Below are 21,029 nucleotides of genomic sequence, written 5' to 3'. Positions count from 1 at the left end.
GAGATTCAGTGATGTACAAGAATGCTCGCATTAGCATTATTTATGAAAGCAAGATAAAAGCGGGGGAATAAACAAATTAAAGCTCAAAATGTGATGCAATACTAAGCAGCCATTAAGAATAATGTATCATAAAAATAGAGTGATGTAAGTAAACGTTTATGACATCGTAAAAATGAAGAAGACAGCATTCAAAATGCTATTACTATTTTGGTTTAAAATATAAAAGCTAAAAGAAAATAAATAAAATTTTTATAGGTATACAAACCCTCTATTTCAAAATCATATAAATTTAGGAAGATAGAAGTGTATGGAGCAAATGAATCATGCATTGTAACAGTAATGACTTGCATACATTTATTATTTTTCCCTGTTTAATTAGCAGTAATTGGCTTAGCCCTTTTGAACTACTGAATAATTAAATAAATATCTTCGGTAACGGAATAGAAAATAAACTCATTTTGTTCCCTTAAAAACTACCAGTTTGAAATGAGGATTAATCACATGGATTTTTAAAAACCTCATTTGGTACATGTCACATACCAATGAGGGATGAGGCTGAGGAACTTGGCAGCATTTGGAACTATAAGATCATAATTCAAATGGGCCTTAATAAGACACCAAAGTGATCAATAATCATGTAAATGAAATGCAAGGTCTTGGCTGTGTTGGAGAGTATTGGAGGCAGGTGAAGGCTCAAAAGAGGAAATGGATGAACAGTATAATATTGTAGTTAAAATGCAAACACAATTCCAAAGTGTCACTGCCACCATCCCAATATCTCATTTGTATCTTTTAATTTACCACCTGAAGTTAACAGTGCCAAAGTAATTTTTTTGGTAATATTCTCTAGATCAGTGCTACTGAAAGTCCTCATCTGTAAACTGGTTGTTTCCAGTTGGCAATGACATAAAGAGCTTGAGCTAGAACATAAATCAATTCACTACTTCCTTAGAGAAAGTCTTGCTATGAAAAAAAAAGTAAACTGAACTCATCAGTTCTGCTTAGTGATACAGTTGCTTAATATTCCGGTGCAAGCTCTTTACCTTGCTGCAAACCTGCAAAAGTTTAATGGTGCTGAGACCAAATTGTCACTAACACTGAACTCAATGACACCACTACAATGTTGAGAACCCTCCAAAATCTTTGCATGGCACTGAGTCATGAAGCCAGAATTTTTATTGTGGCCCTCTGCCAGTCTCTCCAAACTCATCTCCCCCTCATTCTCAAAGTTCTAACCACACAGTCCTCCTGTTCCTTCAGTTCTTCAACTCAGGTTTAAAGTTTCCCTTTCTTGTACCTTAGACACTTCTCTCATTGTGTCACATAACTTGTCCGTTCTTTCCGTTTAAGTTTCAGCTCAAATCTCACACTCTCAGAGAGGGTTCTCCTAAACACCCAACCTGAACTAGGCCTCCCAGGTCATCTGCTCTCCATCACCTTCCCTGCTCTATGTTTCCATATCACATAGCACTTTCTTAAGTTATCCTTTTACGTGCTTCATTATTTACTGTCAACTTTCCTCCAACCCATCAGGAATTCAAGACCTAATTGCCTTGTTCTTCACTATATCTTCAGTCCCCAAAACCATACTTGATTAACGCAGATAAATATTTGAATAAATTATGAATGTATGATCCAATGCAGAAATAAGTTTGGGTTTGTTAGTACCTACATTATCATGTGTCAAACATTGGTAGCCTAAACCAACTTAAAGAGGCAAAACTTGAACTTTCATACGCCCCTTCTAGGTGAATATTTTGAGTTGTTCTATCAGATAATTTCTGTAAGGTCAAACATTGTGCTTTAACAATGTTTTGGTGCCATTATATGAATATTTTATTGTATTATGTGTTTATAATTTTATTTCAAAATGAGCATAAATGAAAAACTGTGAAGTGTTTTTACCCATTGAAAGATGGAACAAAGATCACAAATTCTATGACAGATCATTAGACTAAATGGTCATTTAATTTAAACCAAATCACTATGTGTTCAAAAATGAAGAGAAAGCAAAAAGGATATATATTTATATATTTATGAAATGTTGTAGATAATTATATTTATAAACAAAGTAAAATTCATCATTTTATAATATTTTCTTCTTAGATTTTTTTTCATTCAGCACATTTAATTTTCATACATATTTTCAATAATAGAATGCATTAAAATGGAAGACCACCTATAACTGGGGTTTTATCTTATTCAGGAGATCAAGATACTTTCTTCTAATAGGGTAAATGTAATAGAATCGTTGTCTTACTTTCACCTCCAAGCTCATTTCTGAATACTTGAGAGATACATGGAAGCAGTTGAAAGAAGGAGCTGAACAATGTATAGGAAAGGATGCCACGGTTGCACAGTATAGCATTCTAAAAGGTATCAATTCTATAAAATATATTTTCCCAAAGATATTTGACCCATCCAAAAACTGTAATTTGATAACCATAATTCATAAAAATAATTTGCTTTAAAATAATTTTTGGAAAAAGAAAAAAATACTTCACAATAAATATGCTGATAAAACTTTGAAATGCAAACATACCTTCTTCGATAGGTTCATATTTCTGAATGATCTCAAAAGCAATAGTTTTACTCATCTCAGTTGTATATTGTTCTTGTGTCAGAAATTGAACCAGATTATTTTCTAAAAGAATTTTCCGGTTTTCAGAATATGCGTTGAAAATCTCAACAATTTCTTCTCTGTGCGTGAGAATTCGATAAATTGCTCTAAATTCTTCTATGGTGATTCTTCCTTGTTTCAGCCTGTCATTGTCCTACTAAAAAAAATGACTGGTGGGCTCACATTGTGAGTATAAAAAATACATAAAATGAATAGTAGAGTATTTATGTAATACATAGTAATTTATACTTGAAAGAAGATGAAACTTACATTGGATTCTTCTTGAAGATAAAATATATAAAACTGCATGGAGTGATGTCAAAATTGGGAAAGGGTTAGTTAACTCTTGAAACCCAGTGGTTACAGGGATAAAGAAAGGAGTGTGGGAGAAAATGAGGGTTTCAAGTTGTCTTTCAATTTCACATTTCATTTTTGTATTCTGCTTTACTTCGATACCTTCTTAAAACCATACCAGGCAGTGTGTAAACTCATGCCACTGGTGTGCAGCCTGGACTATATATGTCAGAGTGAGTCAGACACATTCAAGATCAATGTAAACTGCAGAAGCTGTAGTAGTTATGCAATACCTTGAGGAAGTGGAGTGTGAGTAATCACTGAAGAATTTGGGGCAGGTACAAACAAGATGAGTTCCAATAAGAAAGAGTGGATTCGAAAGGTCATATTTGAACTTTATGAGAAAAGGCAAGCTATTAAAAGTACCAGGACAACTGGGAGTTTCTGAATAGGACAATGAATACCAAAAATAGAAGACTGGTTTGATTAGCTGTACATTTCCAATTGGAAGAGATAGAGAACTGCAGGTAAGAGAGCAGATAAGATGAAATTCAAGTGGGAGGTGGTGAACAGACACTAAAGAACAGACCTCAGTGCAATGACGAAGGGAGAATTCAGAAGGATTCGACACAGTGAAATTTAGAAAAATGGGAGAAATAATTCAGGAATGACCGGGGTCAGGGAGAGTAAGAAAAGCTAGTAGAATTATAGTATCACCAACAAATAAAAAAACTGGGAAATTGGAATTTCAGCTAAGAGGGAGATTTAATTTTTTAAAAAATGCTTTTTTATAACATCTTAACTCTCTTGTTACATTGTAAACAGCTTGAATGCAAGACGCATATGTCGAAGGCGCATGGTGTCATGGTGGAGTCTGTAGTTGTCAAATCAGATGCCGGGTCTCCAGAGCTTATTAAACAATGATAGCACCTTAAAATTATATAATCTTAAAGTAACGCGTGCTTATTGTTCATTACCTTACTTAACTAACATGCTTCAACTTACTGTTTTTAAATTCTGGATTTTGAGGTCCGTGGAAGTGGATGTTATAGAATTAATTCCATTTTAGCCTTATCCTACTCCCTATTTGTCATAAAATCTTAAGCAAGTCAATAAAAATTTATAAGATGCCTGTAATTCCTGACAATTTTGGTTATAGAAAGTTATATAAATAAATAATTATGGTTCTACAGAATAGCAGCATAAAATAAAATATACATTATTCACTGAATAATGAAAGTTGTATTACTTTCAAACAGAGTATAAGCTTGGTCATCTGAAATGTTCTCTGATAATTTGTTTTGTCTCGTGTTCTTCTAAAAGGTCAAAATTGCCATCTGATACTAAAAAGAATTGGAGATATAAATCCAAACAAAATTCCACGAATCCAAAGAATCACTATAATTGATCAAAATCAAAGAAGAATTGAAAGTCAAATACAGAAAAATGAAAACCACACAAAATAATGAGAGTTGTATCACTGAAGAGGGGAAGATCTAATTTTAGTAGAAAGAGAATGGAAAGGGAAAGCAACAAGGAGCAAGTAACAATGGGGAAGAAAAATAGGACATAGCAGCCTCATGATCAAGGGAAGCAGGGAGAAGAAAAGCAATAAGAAAGAAGGTGCAATTTGAGTGCTGAGGCACGTGATAGCAGCTCAGACTGCCAATGTACTAGACTCCCCTATAAGAGAAAAATGAAGTGCAAAAATCTTAGGTAAATTGTCCCCAGCCACACAGGTAGACCAGGATTTTTAACTAACTATAAGACCACCCAGAGGAGCAGTTGGAAGAAAAAAAGTGCGTATACCATTACACAGATTAACAATATATATGCAGAAATAAATTCTGTAACATGCAAATCTGACCATCTCAACTCCCTCTTAAAGTTCTCATGGCACCTCCTTTGTCTTCACGACAAAACCCCAACTGTATTGTGTAGCATCCAAGGCTATCTAAAATGTCATGGATGATTTCTGCTCTTATCTTTTTCCTCCTTGCACCTCATACTTCAGGTGCTCTGAATTAGTTTTAGCACAGATACCAAACCATCTCTTGCTATGGTACAGATATTTGTTTGTTTGTTTGTTTGTTTGTTTTTTCTTTCTGGAATATCCTTCTTTCTATTTAAATTACCAATTTCTACTAATCCTTGAAAAAGTGTCACCCACTCTAGAAATCTTCCTAGGTCCTCTGTATCTCCTCCCCATGTTACATTAAAATATCCCTTCTCTGAGTTCTTAGAAGGTTGGAATGACAGCCCTTTTCTATATTCATTCTAGAATTGCCTCAGACAGTGAGTTTGTCATTTGTTTCTTGTATCCTCAGGACCTAAAAAAGTGCCTGCCTGACTGGAGATATTCAGAATGTGGCCTACCACCCAGTTTTATGAATCTGATGAAATAAGTGCATTTAGACAATAATTAGATAAAGGAGTTAAGTATCTCCCTAGACTTAAGGAGGATAGGAAAAGAGATTTAAAAATGCATATTCCAGAAGATATGCAAAATCTCAGTTCCCACCTCAGGGTTCACTACCACCTTTAAAATGTTTCATATTAATCATTAAAAGTACAACATATAATAAGAGAAATCATTTTTCTCCTCTTTAAAAAATGTTCCTTAAGTGGTTATTCTTTGCAAAGCATTACAAAAAGCACTTTCCCAAACAATTCATTCACTGTCTTATATATTCAGAAATACACCATATACTTCAAGACCATGCACATCATGAAGGTAGATATTTTATTCCTTTTATTCCCAATGCTTACTACTGGACCTACCTAGAGTAGGAGCTTAATTACTATATGTTTAAATGAATGATTGAATAAACAAGGAAAAAAGAATACAAAATAATTCTATTGACTGTCATTCTGAGTGTACACTTTCAGAAAACAGAATGAAGGCTTTCCATGTTGTCACCATCTTCCATTTCCAATGCTCAGTTTGCTAGTAAAAATATGAAATGTTATTTAAAATAAATAATGTGATGAGAAAGCTGATTTATCAAGACAGAATTGACTTTTAATGTAAGATACAGCATTTTAAAGTTGGTTGTATCTAAAATTATACAAAAAATAAAGCCTAAATACATTCAAATTATATTACAGGAAACGACAGGACTTGCCACTTTCTTTTTTCCCAGACTCTGACACTAGTTTCAATTGTTTGACAATTTTGTCTTTTTCCTTTTCTTCTTCCCTTTCCTCTTTACCAAATATATGAGTCAGATAGTATACTGGGTAATAAGGATGCAAAAGTAGCATATTGTCAGTGCCCTCTGGAAGCAGATAGTCTAAAAAAAGAAAGTAGGTATGGAAGTGTATAGCTGCCGAAATATAAACTTTGTAGCGGAGCACACTGGCTCACACCTGTAACCCCCAAGCTTTGGGAAGTCAAGGTGGGAGGAGCACTTGAGGTCAAGAGTTTGAGACCACCCTGGGCAACATAATGAGACCCTGTCTCTAAATGTAAAAAAAAAAAAAAAAAAAAATTAGCCAGGTGCATTTGTGCATGCCTGTAGTCCCAGCTCCTCTGGAGGCTGAGGCAGGAGGATCCCTTGAGCCCAGGAGTCCAGGGCTAGAGTGAGCTATAATCACACCACTGTACTCTGGCCTGGGTGACAGAGCAAGACTTTGTCTCTAATTTTTTTTTAATTTTAAAAATAAAATAAATTTTATAGATAATAGACATAATAAGGAAAGTTGGACAATTCTTCCTGGAGTGTCAAAGGAGAATCTTTATAGAAAAAGTGATCCTGGAGCTAAATCTTCAGAGATGAGAAGGAAGATATTTGCCTAAATTAGGGAGGAAAGGGGCTAATTCTATTTGTTAAGATCAGAGCAAATGAAGGTACAAAGTACAAAACAGAAGAGTGTAATTGGAGAGAATGTTAGTGAAGCTGCAGGAGCAGATAAGGCAGGAGGCACAGCTGAATCCTAGGGGTCCTCAGAAGCCGCAGTGAGAAACTTAGACTTCTTTGGAAAGAATAAAGAGTTATTGACTAGTTTTAAGAGAGAAATCACATAGATTTTTGTTCTAGAAAAATTACTCTGGCAGCAGTGTAGAAGGTAGATGTTGGGATTTAAAACAAACCAATCTGTAGGATTTTTCCAACTTTGATGTACATATGAGTCACCTTGGGACTTATTGAAATGCAATCAGCTTCATTTCTGGTCTGACGACCACAATAAGTAGTAAGTAGTTCAAGACAATTGACATGGTGTAGCAAGTATATGAACCTAAAAAGATAGGGTCAGAAGAAGAATCTGAAAGTCTCTTCAATTTCTGCTTAGATAACTGAGAGAACGGTGCTGCTATCACCAAGCAAAGAAATAGAGGAAGAAAGACAGTTTAAAAGGGAAAGATGAGTTTCACTTTAAACATATTAAATTTGAAGTACATCTGAGACAACATCTAAGCAGAGACAGCCAGTAGGCAAATGGTTGTGGGTTAGGGATAGAGGAAAACAATAAGCTATAGAAGAAAGTACAATAATAACTTTGGAGTTAGACAGACCCAGACATGAGTTTCTATTGTTATGTGAGATATGAAGAAATTATATCAACATTCTTGTGCTCAATATCCTTATGTGTAAAAAGAAGGTAACAATAACTTCCTTGTATGTTTTTAATAAAATGAGTGCCAAACCTAATCAGTGTCTACATTATGGCAGATGATGAATAAATGGTGCCATTTACATTTCTTTGAAGTTCAGGATAGAAAACCTGGAACTTATTCCTATTTAAGAAGTAACCATTGAGAGTCAATAAGATAGCTCAGGAAAAGTTTGTAATGTAAAAATAAAGGATATAAAGAGCTCAACTTTAAGAGGAGAGTAGAAGGAATGGTCACACGACAGAAGGAGAAGGACTGGTCACAAATTTTAAGAGAAAATTGGGAGAGAATGATGTCATAGAAGTTAGAACAAGGAAATTTTTTAAAAAGAGGGATAAGTGAAATGCACAGAGAAACTAACCAGTGGATTTAACATTTTTGACCTAAAAAGATCTTCGAGATAGGTATGAAAGCAAAACGGATTGCAATGGATCATTGAACAAGTGCAGAAAGAAATGTAAAGGATTCTTTTGGTTTATCTGTTAAAACAGAGAATGTAACATTAGAAGAGAATATGGTGCTATTTATTTTTTAGATGAGACTTTTTAAAAGTTTACATTGTGGAGGACCAACTAAGGTAAGAAACCATAAACTTGAGGTGGAACCAAACAGAATATAAGGGGCTGAGTTGATTCCAGGTAGGGCAGAATCAGTAGAGAAATAATTTCTCTCTTTCTGAACACTAGCTTCCAATCCATTCTAACTAGTGCCGTGTTATTTATCCTAAAATATGTAATATTTCTTTACTCAAGAATTTTCAGTGAGTACCCCTTGCCTACAAAAGGAAGTATAATTTCCATGGTCTACTGTTCAAGGTTTCCATCGTCTGGCTATAACTGTCATTTGCAACTATTTCTTACCACTTCCTTTCATGCATCCTGTACTCCAGTCATATTTGATTACTTTTTATTCTCCATGCACTCTTTCCACATACTCCATACATACTGCTTCTTATTTAAGGTCCAGCAAGAATGCCACTTCCATCATGGCATCTTCTATAAAAGCCCAAATTAAATAGAGTCCCTTCTCAGATTCCCTGCTAGTATTACCCATGAGATATATTATAAGCTACTTATAAAACAGTAATTTCTGCATTCCTTTTTCTGCCCTTAAAAGAGAGATAACACTTTATTCACTTTTTACAATTCACAGTTTCCTACAGAGTGTCAGCACATACTGTAGATTTAATAGTGGCTATTAATTCCTTAGAGAATTGGAAGACTCAGGGCAAATCCTATAAAAACATTCCTGAAATTACAAAGGATACTATTTCTTACTCAGCCAACAATCAAAAGTGTAATCCAACACTCATACTATGTATTGAAATAACATATATTTCCTATAAAATATTTTAAATGCTATAAACACTATTGTATGATAAAAGCGATAGTCTTTTTTAGTAAAGGGGTTTTAAAAACCTTAGAGAATTGCTGCTCAAACCATGAATCAATAATTAATCTTGTAGAAAGAAGTTTCGAATATATTGCCAGGATCATAAAGTTTTATTTTCTTTACTCAAATTTATAATAAAATGTCACCTTGTAAGAAAATAAACATGTCAGAATTTATGTCAGCTACTTAGAAAATGAACAAATGTAATTCAATTGTGTATACTTAACTGATGCAGTGTCTACATATATTTATTGAGCACTTTGTTCATGCCTGGTACTAGGTACATTCATATATAATATCTTATTTAATATCCACAACAATCATGTGAGATAGCTATGTTAGTAGTCCCATTCTATGGATTAAGAAATTTGCACAGGGAGACTTTTAATTTGCCAAGTAGTAAACAACTAGGATGTCTTTGAGCCAATAATCTCTTTTTTTTTTTTTTTTTTTTTTTTTTTTTTTGAGACTGAGTCTCGCTCTGTTGCCCAGGCTGGAGTGCAATGGCCAGATCTCAGCTCACTGCAAGCTCTGCCTCCCAGGTTTACGCCATTCTCCTGCCTCAGCCTTCCGAGTAGCTGGGACTACAGGCGCCCGCCACCTCACCAGGCTAGTTTTTTGTATTTTTTTAGTAGAAACGGGGTTTCAATGTGTTAGCCAGGATGGTCTCCATCTCCTGACCTCGTGATCCACCCATCTCAGCCTCCCAAAGTGCTGGGATTACAGGCTTGAGCCACCGCGCCCGGCCTGAGCCAAGAATCTCTAGTGCTCTGAGAGACTAGAAGATTTTGATCACCAAAGATTGATTAGGACTCATTTTATTTACTCTGGGAAAAGGTGCATCCATAAAGTGAGAAAAAATTAGCAACAAGAGTTGAAGTAAGTGAGCTGAATGTGTAAGAAGCTTAATCCTCAACTATCCATCAAATACAGTTAACCAATACACCTTCCCTAAGGATTCTACTTAATCAACATGTTAATGCTTACATGGCAATTTAGCCTAAGGCGACAAAGTTTTAAATTAGTGGTTCTAGAATTATGTTAATAGATAAGAATAGTTTATCATGATTATCAGCCTTGTATAAGTAATTTATGCTTCTAAAGTACTTACAGTTATTTTAAGGAGGGTTTTGAAGTATTCTTAGCAAACCCTGCCTCTCTAATTTTTATAATTAATATTATTTTCATAGCCACTCCAAAAAGGCTTTGCTAAACAATAGATCTTCAGGCCTGCTCATGTCCATAATCATACATTTCAATTAGTGAGCCATTTCTGTACTTTAACAATGGTCGAGCATCCTATGTAATGCTTTTAAATATGGCATGTATTTTACTAAATTTCACTTCAGATATCTCTGCCCTGAAGATAACATAAAGAAACCTGATAATCACTGAATAATATTTACAACATTTCACGTGTGATACAGATTTCAATATATTACTATTTTTATTTTGTCTTTAATGCAAATTTTATTAAATCGGGAAGCAATAGCTTTTCTCCCTTTGGAAGATACTACCGGAGGAAAAATCCTGCATGTAAAGATTTTCATAAAAACTTGTGTTCTTTGAATGTGGTATTAGTCATGAATTGATTAAAATTCTGATACTTTATGGCCACACGCACTGCTTGGATTCAGAGAAACAGTTCTGCAACTTTTGTTTTCACTGGGGTGTCCTGAGAAGCACGGCTTTTCTTTTTTAACCTCCTCTTTGTGCTTTGTAAACTTGAGGGCTAAATCTTATTGAGAGAAGTGGTTGTTGGAAGACAATTCTCCATAGGTCTCTTGTGTTTCTGTGTGTTTTCTGAGCAGAGGTATTGATTGCTTTTCTTCCATACTAGATTTTCAAGGACATTTGTATAGCGAACAGCTTTGGTAAAGATAGTGTCCCCTTCCAGAGAAAAAAAGCAGTTTTGTTTACTGTTCCCTATAATAATGACGATGACAATCTACAGGGCAAAGATCAAGTAGGCCTACTGCCCACCATAAAAGGCCCGAGTTCCTTAACCTTAAGGTAACTGTTCTATAACCCAACCCACTGTGCATCACTTGTTCCTCTTCATACCACACCTCAAAAACTGGGGCTTGGGGAAATAACATCAAAATGCTAATACTCTGACAACTGTCATTTCTGTGAGTAATAAGCTGTCTTTTTTTTTTTTTTTGACCCACAAGCCTGCTTCCACCAACTTCCACGGAGCTACATCAGGCCAATTTGTTAGCTTGCAAGGAGGGTAAAATGTCAGATCTTTCCCAGTTTGTGTAACCAATAACAACTTCAACACAGATTGTGTCATCTGAGTACTCACGTTCAAAAAACAAAATCATACTCAGGATTTTAATGTTCCTAATGATCTGGATTGGCCAGTCTAGATTTCTTGCCTGATTCTCCAAGAAATTTGACATCTTCCTAGTACAAAATTCAGCTAACGTGGCTTTTCCTAATCTTGTTAATGATCCTTCCTTCTGTCATCTAGTGACAGAATTGAGCCAGGTTTCCCTCCTACTAGTTCTTCAAACAAAGATAATTTTTGGATGATTTTCTCTTGGGGAATAAGTGAAATAACAGATGTTTTCAGATTATATATTCCTTCTTGATTTTTTAAATCTATTTATGGAGGTATAATTGACACACAGAAAGTATACATATTTAACGTATACAACTTGATGAGTTTGGAGATAAGTATACAGCCATGAATTTATCAACACAATTTATGCCACAAACATATCCATTCCTTCCAAAAGTTTCCTTCTGCCCTCTTTATTATTTTTTCCCCATAGGGTCTCGCTTTGACACCCAGGCTAGAGTGCAGCGGCACCATCACAGCTCACTGCAGCCTCTATCTTCTGAGCTCAAAGGATCCCTCCACCTCAGCATCCCAAGTAGCCCAAGTAGCTGGGCCCACAGGCACACACCACCAGGTCCAGCTAATATTTGGTATTTTTTGTAGAGACAAGGTTTCACCACGTTGTACAGACTGGTCTCAAACTCGTGAGGTCAGGCGATCTGCCCACCTCAGCTTCCCGAAGTGCTGGAATTACAGGCGTGAGCCACCACACCTGGACCCTCTTTATTACTTTTGTGTGTGATAAGAATACTCAATCTAAGATCTACCCTCTTACACTTTTAAATATGCAACACAGTGTTATTTATCACGGGTACAATGCTGTTCAGTAGCACACTGGGACAAACTATACCCTTTGACTAACACTCCCTTGTTTTCCCCTCCCTCAGCCCTGGTAACTATCATTCAACTCTCTCCTTCTATAAGTTTGACTGTTTTAGATTCCTCACATAAGTGGTGTCATGCACTATTTGTCCTTCTGTGTCTGGCTTATTTCCCTTAATATAATGTCTTCTAGTTTCATCCATGTTGTCACAAATAACAAGATATTCTTTAGTTTTTCAGGATAAGTAATATTTCATTGTATGTACGTACCATATTTTCTTTATTCATTCATAATGGACAGACTGCTTGCATATCTTGGCTATTGTAAAATAATGCTGCAATATATATGGGAGTACAGATATCTCTTGATTTCAATTCCTTTGGGTATATACCCAGAAATAAGATTGCTGGATTATATGGCAGTTCTATTTTTAATTTTTGTGGAACCTCCATATTGTTTTCCACAGTGGTTGTACCAGTTTGCATTCACCCCAATAGTATATAAGAGTTCCCTTTTCTCCATATTCCTGCCAACACTTTTCTATTATACTTTTTATAATAATCATTCTAACAGGTATGAGGTGATATCTCATGTGGTTTGATTTGCATTTCCCTGATGATTAGTGATGTTGAGCACCTATTTATATACCTGTTGGCCATTTGTATAGCTTCTTTAGGGAAATGTCTATACAATCTCTTTGCACGTTTTCTAATCAGGTTACTTGGGGTTTTTATTCTATTGAGTTCTGGGATTCAATTTTGGATACTATTCCTTTATCAGATAGATATGTGGTTTGCAAATATTTTCTTTTATTCTGTAAATTGCTTTTACATTTTTGTTGATTATTTCTTTTGTTGTGCAATAGCCACTTTGTTTCATGTAATCCCACTTTTCTATTTTTAGACAAGTTTTTGTTACCTGTCTTTGTTACTATCCCTTTGGAGTCATATCTAAGAAATTCTTGCCAAGCCCAATGTCAAAAAGCTTTTTTCCTATTTTCTTCTATGAGTTTCATAGTTTCAGGTCTTAAGTTTAACTCTTTAATGGACTTTGAGTTGATTTTTGAGTATGGGATAAGGTCAGAGTCCAATTTCATTTTTTATATGTAAATATCCAGTTTTCCCAGTGCCATTTATTGAAAAGACTACTCTTTTCCTCACTGTGTATTTTAGTACCTTTGCAGAAGATCAGTTGACTATATATAAAGGGGTTTATTTCTGGGCCCTCTATTAGGTTCCTTTGGTCTATATATTTGTTTTTATGCCCCTACCATACTGCCTCAATTACTACAGTATTTTAAACAGATTTGGAAACCAAAAATTGTGATGCCTCCACCTTTATATTTCTTTTTTAAAGATTGGTTTTGTTTATTCAGGGTCTTTTTTGGTTCCAATAGGAATTTTAGGATTGTTTCTTCTGTTCCTATAAAAACAAAACAAAAATGTCATTGGGATTTTAGTAGGGATTACATTGAATCTGTAGATCACCTTGGGTAGTACGGATATATTAACATGGGATGTTTTTCTGTTTATTTGTAACTTTTAAAGTTTGTTTCATCAATGGTTTACAGTTTTGGCGTGCCAGTTTTTCACTTCCTTGGTTAAATTTATTCTTAAGCATTGTATATTTTTTAATGCTAATGTAAGTGAAAATGTTTTCTTGATTTCTTTTTGGATAGTTCAGAGTTAATGAATTTAAATGCAACAAATTTTTACATACTAATTTTGTATCTTGCAACTTTACTGAATTTAATAGTTCTAGCAGTTGTTTTTGTTGTTGTTGTTTTGTTTTTTTGTTTTGAGGACTCTCGCTCTGTTGCCCAGGCTGAAGTGCAGTGGCACGATCTCAGCTCACTGAAACCTCTGCCTCCCAGGTTCAAGTAATTCTCATGACTCAGCCTCCTGAGTAACTAGAATTACAGGCATGCACCACCAAGCCTGGCTAATTTTTGTATTTTTAGTAGAGATGGGGTTTCACCACATTGGCCAGGCTGGCCTTGAACTCCTGACCTCAGGTAATCCATCCACCTCAGCCTCCCAAAGTACTATGATTACAGGCATGAGCCACAACACCTGGCCTTCTGGTTGTTTGTTGACAAAATCTTCAGAAGTTTCTACATGTAAGATTGTGCCATCAGTGAATAGAGATAATTTTGCTTTTGCCATTCTAGTGTAATTGCCTTTTATTTTCATTTCTTGACTAATTACTTTGGCTAGGATTTCCAGTACCATCTAGAGCAGAAGTGGTGAGAGTGGGCATCCTTGCCTTTTCCTAGATCTTAGAAAAATTTTTTTCAGTTTATTTTATGTGATATTAGCTGTAGGCTTTTCATATATGGACTTTATTATGTTAAGTTCCTTTTATACTCAATTTATTGAGAATTATCATGAAAGGGAGTTAAATTTTGTCAAATGCTTTTTCTATGTTTTTGAGATAATCATGTGATTTTTATACTCCATTGTGTTGAGGTGGTATATTACATTGATTGATTTCTGTATGTTGAGCCATCCTTGCATGCCAGGGACACATATTATTTGGTCATGGAATATGATCCTTTTAAAGTGCTATAAATTTGGTTTGCTATTATTTTGTCAGGCAATTTTGCATCTATGTTCATCAGCAATATTGGCCTAAAGTTTTGTTTTCTTGTGGTGTCTTTGTTCAGCTTTGGTATCAGGATGATGTTGACCTTATAAATAAAACTGGAAGTGTTCCCTTTTCAATTTTTTAGAAGCATTTCAGAAGGATTGGTATTAATTCTTCTTGAAATCTTTGGTAGAATTCACCTGTGAAGTCATTTGGTCCTGGACTTTTCTTCGTTGGGCAGTTTTTGATTACTAATTAAGTCTTCAAATAGGGTGTCACTATGTTACCCAGGCTGATCTCAAACTCCTAGCCCCAAGTGATCCTCCCACCTTGGCCTCTCAAAGCACTGGGATTACAGGCATGAATCACTGCACCCAGCCTCTCAATCTCCTTTTTGCTATTGGTCTCTTTAACCTTTCTAGTTCTTCTTGGTTCAATCTTGATGGGTTGTATATTTCTTCAAATTTCTCTTTTTTTCTAGATTGTTCAAATTTATGGTATATGATTGCTCATAACAGTCCCTATGTGTTTTTCATTTTTGTGAAATCTGTTGTAATGTCTCCACTTTCATTTCTGATTTTATTTATTTGAGTCCTCTCTCTTTTTGTCATACTCTTACTAAGTATTTGTCAATTTTATTTAACTTTTCAAAAAAACAAGTCTCAATTTCCTCAATTTCTTCTAATTTTTTTCTTTTCTATTTTAGTTATTTCTGTGCTAATCTGTATTATTTCCTCCCTTCTGCTAAATTTCGGCTTATTCACCACTGATTCTATAAATCACTAACATCTAATACAGTTACCGTTATTATTTAGATGTAGTTAGACATCCAATCCTAGGTTTAATGCTAGCATCTCTGTATTCTCAGGAAATTATTCTAAACTGATTTCCTGGTATTATTTCAGATTTTCTCAACAACTAATTTTACCTTCTACCGAAATGCTCTCCATCTTGATTGTAAATATAGTTAGTATAGTTAATTGTTTTTCTTCTTAAGAGACTAACCTTTATATGACATTTACTCACATTGGATTAAGTTCCTCCTAGGATAGGATAGGCAGGCGGTGGATATCATCTTACCTTAAATATCCGTTTCACATGAATATAACTGCACTGAATATCTAATTTTTCAAGTAACCTCTGAGTTTTTTCTAGATTAATTTTTCCACCTCTAAAGTCATCCTGAATCTTCGACAAAAACCATGTAGAAAGCACAAAAAGTTAAGGAAATTCTCATAGAAAGGCACTGAGTATTTAAAATTCCTAAAGAAACATTTGATTTACTGTACTTACTTTTATTTTTAAAGAATATGCTTAAAGTAAGTTATAGGATAATTGTATGATAAATAATATTTTTTTAAAAAAATTAAGTAGTTACTATGCTATAGTAAAGGTATGAAAGGGTATACCACAATAAAAATACAAAAAAAGAATTAAAGTTAAAATTTGAGAATTAAAGTCATTACTTAGAAAATACATTAAAACATTATTACAATCTATTGCTTGAAGGCATGAAGTTGGGAGGCAACCAGACTTCAAGATCATCTCTCACCTGATCTCTCTGTTTTAGTTCTCTAATCCAGAAAGGTGATCATATTAACCCTGAATCTTAAGGAAGGTGGAAGCATTAGATGAATTCCTAATATGTCACTGAACACGGTTTCTGCTACTTAGTGTTCAATAAATAGTAACCATGACTGATAAAGTTATTATTACTACATTAGTCAAATGCCCAGCTATACACACACTCAAGACAGTAACATTTTAAGTACCATCAAAAAGCATCAAAAATACCATGGTAAGTGTATATTTGGTATGAAAGAGAAAACAAAAAAAAAAATTTTTAAAGCTTACTTATCATAGATAAACTACAAAAGTTAGGACACTTCCATTTGAAAAACTAAGATCGAAATGAGATAATGACAATTATCACCAAAATTATAAAAGATATAGGTAAAAATTGTGCAAAACTACTCAGTTTCAGATTGTTAAAATGTATTGAGATCTCCTTAAATTTAATAGTTATGACTTAATAGAATAAATAAAGCTCATTTTCTTGTAAGAAAAAGATACCAGAATGTAAGGAAAGTTAGAAAAGCTCAGAACAGACATCGAACAAGCAGTTCAGCTTAAATGAAGAGGATTTAAATTCAGAACTCTTCGAAAAGAATAACAGCATCAAGTAAAGAGGATAATCAGGAGAAAGAAGAGGGGCAGAAAGAAGCTCTCAATGGATATTTCATTTCCATAGTTTCATGACCTGTAGAGCCGTTTCTCCTCACTTAGAAGTCTTTCCCCAATAGGTGCTGTTACGGGTTCCAAATACAATTAACTCTGCCCCTTTGCAGAAAATAATTTCTTGATACTCCTCAGCTGTTACCACTTTTCTAGGGAGAAAGCAGAGAACACACAGTGGTTTGTCGCCTTTGTTCTTTGAAGCTAGCTCACACTTCACCGTAGAAACAGTAAGCAAGATGTAGTACCTGCACTACCCTGCCCTTGAAACTGTTTGGCTTCTTACATTCTGACCATCTCCAAACCCACAATATTTGAAAATGCAGCTTTCCCTGATGTCTGGCATTTTTCCAGGAACTGCCATTGTATCTCATTTTATTTTTTACTATTTTGTTTAAACCCCTCGAAGCTTTCATCACAATGTAATGTGCTTCCAGTGGGTTTGGGTGGCTGCTCTGAGAGCCTGAGTATAAATCAACACCATTGTGATTCCTGAAGTTGCAAAGTGCTGTCACTCTTGAAACTTTGGGCTGCTTCTCTAGATCCCTCACAACATATAATGCACACAGAGACACACCACTTTCGAAGAAGACTGTTCAGGAGGCTAAGTTCTTAAAATCTTCAAAATAGGTATAGCTGGTTGGCTGGGCACCACACTGTCAGGTGACTGTCATTTTTTCCTTTTGGTCTGAATACCCATTGTGATATCATCAGAGGTTCCACACTTCACAAGGAAAGCTTCTTATGACCTCATCAGGAGGCTCAGACCTTCCTAGACTGCCTGCTTTCATGGGTAGACACAATAACCTTCAGCTTCAATGTTAACACCTTGATGGGAAAGGTGTCTCATGGAATGTTTTCTTATCCTTTGAACACTCTTCATTTCAGAAGCTTTGCTTCTGTTGCAACCAAACATGACACTTAGCGTGCTCAGCAGGAAGGACAAGGAAAGAGTAATTCGCAGACTGTTATTACAGGCACCTCCAGGGGAATTTGTAAATGCCTTTGATGATCTCTGTCTGCTTATCCGTGATGAAAAACTTATGCACCATCAAGGTGAGTGTGCAGGCCACCAACACTGCCAAAAATATTCTGTACCACTCTGCATCGATGGAAATCCAGTACTCTTGTCTCACCACAATGTAATGGGCGACTACCGATTTTTTGACCATCAAAGCAAACTTTCTTTCAGATATGACCTGCTTCAAAATCAGCTGAAAGACATCCAAAGTCACGGTATCATTCGGAATGAGACAGAATATCTGAGAGTTGTTGTTCTGTGCGCCTTAAAACTGTATGTGAATGACCACTATCCAAAAGGAAATTGCAACGTGCTGAGGAAAACTGTCAAAAGTAAGGAGTACTTGATAGCTTGCATTGAAGATCACAACTATGAAACAGGAGAGTGCTGGAATGGACTTTGGAAATCTAAATGGATTTTCCAAGTTAACCCATTTCTAACCCAAGTAACAGGAAGAATATTTGTGCAAGCTCACTTCTTCAGGTGTGTCAACCTTCATATTGAAATATCCAAGGACCTGAAAGAAAGCTTGGAAATAGTTAACCAAGCTCAACTGGCTCTAAGTTTTGCAAGGCTTGTGGAAGAGCAAGAGAACAAATTTCAAGCTGCAGTCTTGGAAGAATTACAGGAGTTATCCAATGAAGCCCTGAGAAAAATTCTACGAAGGGATCTTCCAGTGACCCGCACTCTTATTGACTGGCAGAGGATACTCTCTGACTTGAATCTGGTGATGTATCCTAAATTAGGATATGTCATTTATTCAAGAAGTGTGTTGTGCAACTGGATAATATAAAGAATTGCTCCTGGTAACTATCTTGATTTGACTCGTTTGTGTTTCTGGGGAATGGTTATTTTCCTAAAATTGAGCAATCTGTGGAGATGTCTCTCACTTACCCAATGCAAATTTAAATGGGAAAAGTGTAACAAGTAATTTTACTCGGGGAATATTTATGAATAATGCAAGAAAGTGTAAAGTAACTGTGTTTCATGGTGGTGACCATCATAAAGACCAAGACATTTGTTAGAAACTAAAATAGTTTTATAGAATATGGGATTCCAGAAATAATAGAGAGGTGGCCAGGGTTAAGGCTGTGTGTGTGTATGTGTGTGTGTGTGTGTGTGTATGTGTGTGTGAGAGAGAGAGAGAGAGAAAGAGAGAGAGAGACTTTTGACTTTGTTTTGAACTGAAAAGGTATACAAATGAATATCACTCCACAAATGATATTTTACATAACTCAATTCAGTACTGGACCATCCACGAGAGGGTGAATTTCAATAAATGACATTAGGTTTGGATTTTCCACGAAACCAACAGATATCAAAAATCTAGCTCACATGAAGGACTGTTAGTAATTTTGGATCCTCTTCCACTCTACTTCCTTCCCCTCAAGAATTGGGGTAACTCAAAATCCCTGGCTTGTCTGACAACTAACATGGTCTTCCAAGCCAACTAGAAAAACCTGACTTCCCAAACTTTTACAGCTAAGCTCTTGTGAAGTCGTCACTGTAAACACTTATAAGTACTTACTGCATAACATGGCTTGTGCTAAATATTTTGCATAACATTTTTCATCACTAATCTGGTACTAGTATTATCTCCATTGTACCTAAGAAAAACCTAAGTTCTCAAGTTGTTTACATCTTCCAGACACATAGTATCACAGTTCATTTGTGCTGCTATAACAAAATGCCATACATTGAGTCACTTATAAATAACAGGAATTTATTGCTCACAGTTATGGAGGCTGCAAAGCCCGAGACCAAGGTGCTAGCAGATTCAGTGCCTAGTAAAGGCGTGTTTCCTTATAGATAGGATTTTCTAACTGTGACCTTACATGGTAAAAGGGACAAAGCAGCTCTTTAGAACTTCTTTTAACGGCACTAGTATCATTCATGACGGCTCCACTCTCCTGGCCAATCACCTCCCAAAGTCCTCACCTCCTCATACCATCCCCTTGGGCACTCAGTTTCAACATATAAACTTTGGGGGACACAAACAATCAGACCATACCACATAGTGGCAAGCGTATCTGACTTAACACTCATGCTTCAGGGTACAACAGTTCCCCATGGAAGCCTATTTCATTATGAGTTATGGACTCTGATGTACATTGATTTTGCCACGGATTCCACCTTAAAGGATACCCCAGAAGAAATGGAACCTGTGACAGCTGTTTTCTAGCCAGAGCAAATCACCTATACACTCATCCTACCACTATTCCTAGCAATGTTATCGTCCATTGGTATCTGCTCTTTCAATAAATTCCAAATGTAAATCTCTTTAACAAGACTACAGTAGAGCAGTAGGTAGGCCCCATCCTCCAATTCTGATTTATCTAAGAAGCAAAGTGATTTGTATTTTGGGTTTATACAATCGAAAAACACTTCTAATTTTACTTATTAACACTGGAGCGACAGATCCCATACAAGAATTTCTAAACCTAACCTCCCCAGCTGGTGGTTCTTCAAGAATCTCAGGAGAATAACCTGGGGCTTATCTTTAAAAATACACATTACCAGGGCCCATCCTAGGATTCTGATTTAGTAGGCTGGGAAATCTGTATTTTAGCAAGTATCGGAGGTTACTCTGATGCAAAAGATTTCAGGGCCACATTTTAAGAAATGTTCCCTAATCTTAAAATAGCATATCCTGTGCTTTCTCTCTACTTAATTAAAATCATTTCCCACAAAACCATAGCCCCATGAAGGACATTGCTACCACTTTACTGCATTTGGTATGCACAGACCAAGGACGGGCCTTGCCATGTAAAAAAGGTAGAAACAAACTTTCTAAAGAAAAGCAGAAAAGAAAGTTGCTCTCATAGCACTAAAATACAGCCATCTGGTGAATCCATAAGCAAAAATTTGAATTGATATTATGGTTATATGTGTAAGGGTTGATTTTCCAGATCATTGCAGATTAGGACCAATGGTTTGTGGGATAATTACAGAGGCATTTAGCTCCTGCTTTAACATAGGGTTTTTTTAAAAGAAATATTTGTTGATAATTCTGAATATAAAAGTCACATGTACGAAATTGTGGAAAATGCTTAAAGCATAAAGCATTGTGGCCCATTTTCTTCTGTCTAATTTTAT

The 21,029-nt window shown here is 35.5% G+C and overlaps 2 protein-coding genes across 8 annotated transcripts in view; one reads left to right on the top strand and one right to left on the bottom strand.

Moving 5' to 3' along the window:
* LOC105481365 (phospholipase C zeta 1) overlaps positions 1–17,735 on the bottom strand; it is a 53,985-nt gene extending 36,250 nt beyond the window's left edge. For 2 of the 7 annotated variants that reach the window (XM_011740894.3, XM_011740902.3), the window contains exons 1-4: positions 17,490–17,735; positions 16,916–17,064; positions 15,758–15,881; positions 2,543–2,774 (exon numbers count right to left, since the gene is read on the bottom strand). In XM_011740894.3, the coding sequence (XP_011739196.2) occupies positions 2,543–2,774; positions 15,758–15,881; positions 16,916–16,926 (367 nt within the window). In that variant the 5' untranslated portion in view covers positions 16,927–17,064; positions 17,490–17,735. Of the gene's footprint in view, positions 1–2,542; positions 2,778–15,757; positions 15,882–16,915; positions 17,065–17,489 lie in introns of those variants that run through there. The other 5 variants (XM_011740940.2, XM_071072156.1, XM_011740930.3 and 2 more) reach the window with 5 other exon arrangements.
* Positions 17,676–18,747, top strand: LOC105481385 (capping actin protein of muscle Z-line subunit alpha 3). The gene has a single exon (XM_011740949.2). It carries the CDS (start codon positions 17,827–17,829, stop codon positions 18,724–18,726), a length of 900 nt encoding a protein of 299 aa, XP_011739251.1. The 5' UTR covers positions 17,676–17,826; the 3' UTR covers positions 18,727–18,747.
* Positions 18,748–21,029: the final 2,282 nt, after the last annotated feature.

Source organism: Macaca nemestrina, chromosome 10 (assembly GCF_043159975.1).
Source record: "Macaca nemestrina isolate mMacNem1 chromosome 10, mMacNem.hap1, whole genome shotgun sequence".
Classification (NCBI taxonomy): domain Eukaryota; kingdom Metazoa; phylum Chordata; class Mammalia; order Primates; family Cercopithecidae; genus Macaca; species Macaca nemestrina.
The sequence above is the reverse complement of the archived record's forward strand: the minus strand, read 5'-3'. Positions and strand labels throughout refer to the sequence as shown.

Excerpts from the sequence above, each read along its gene's own strand:
- LOC105481385 (XM_011740949.2), top strand. The coding sequence starts at position 17,827 with ATGACACTTAGCGTGCTCAGCAGGAAGGACAAGGAAAGAGTAATTCGC.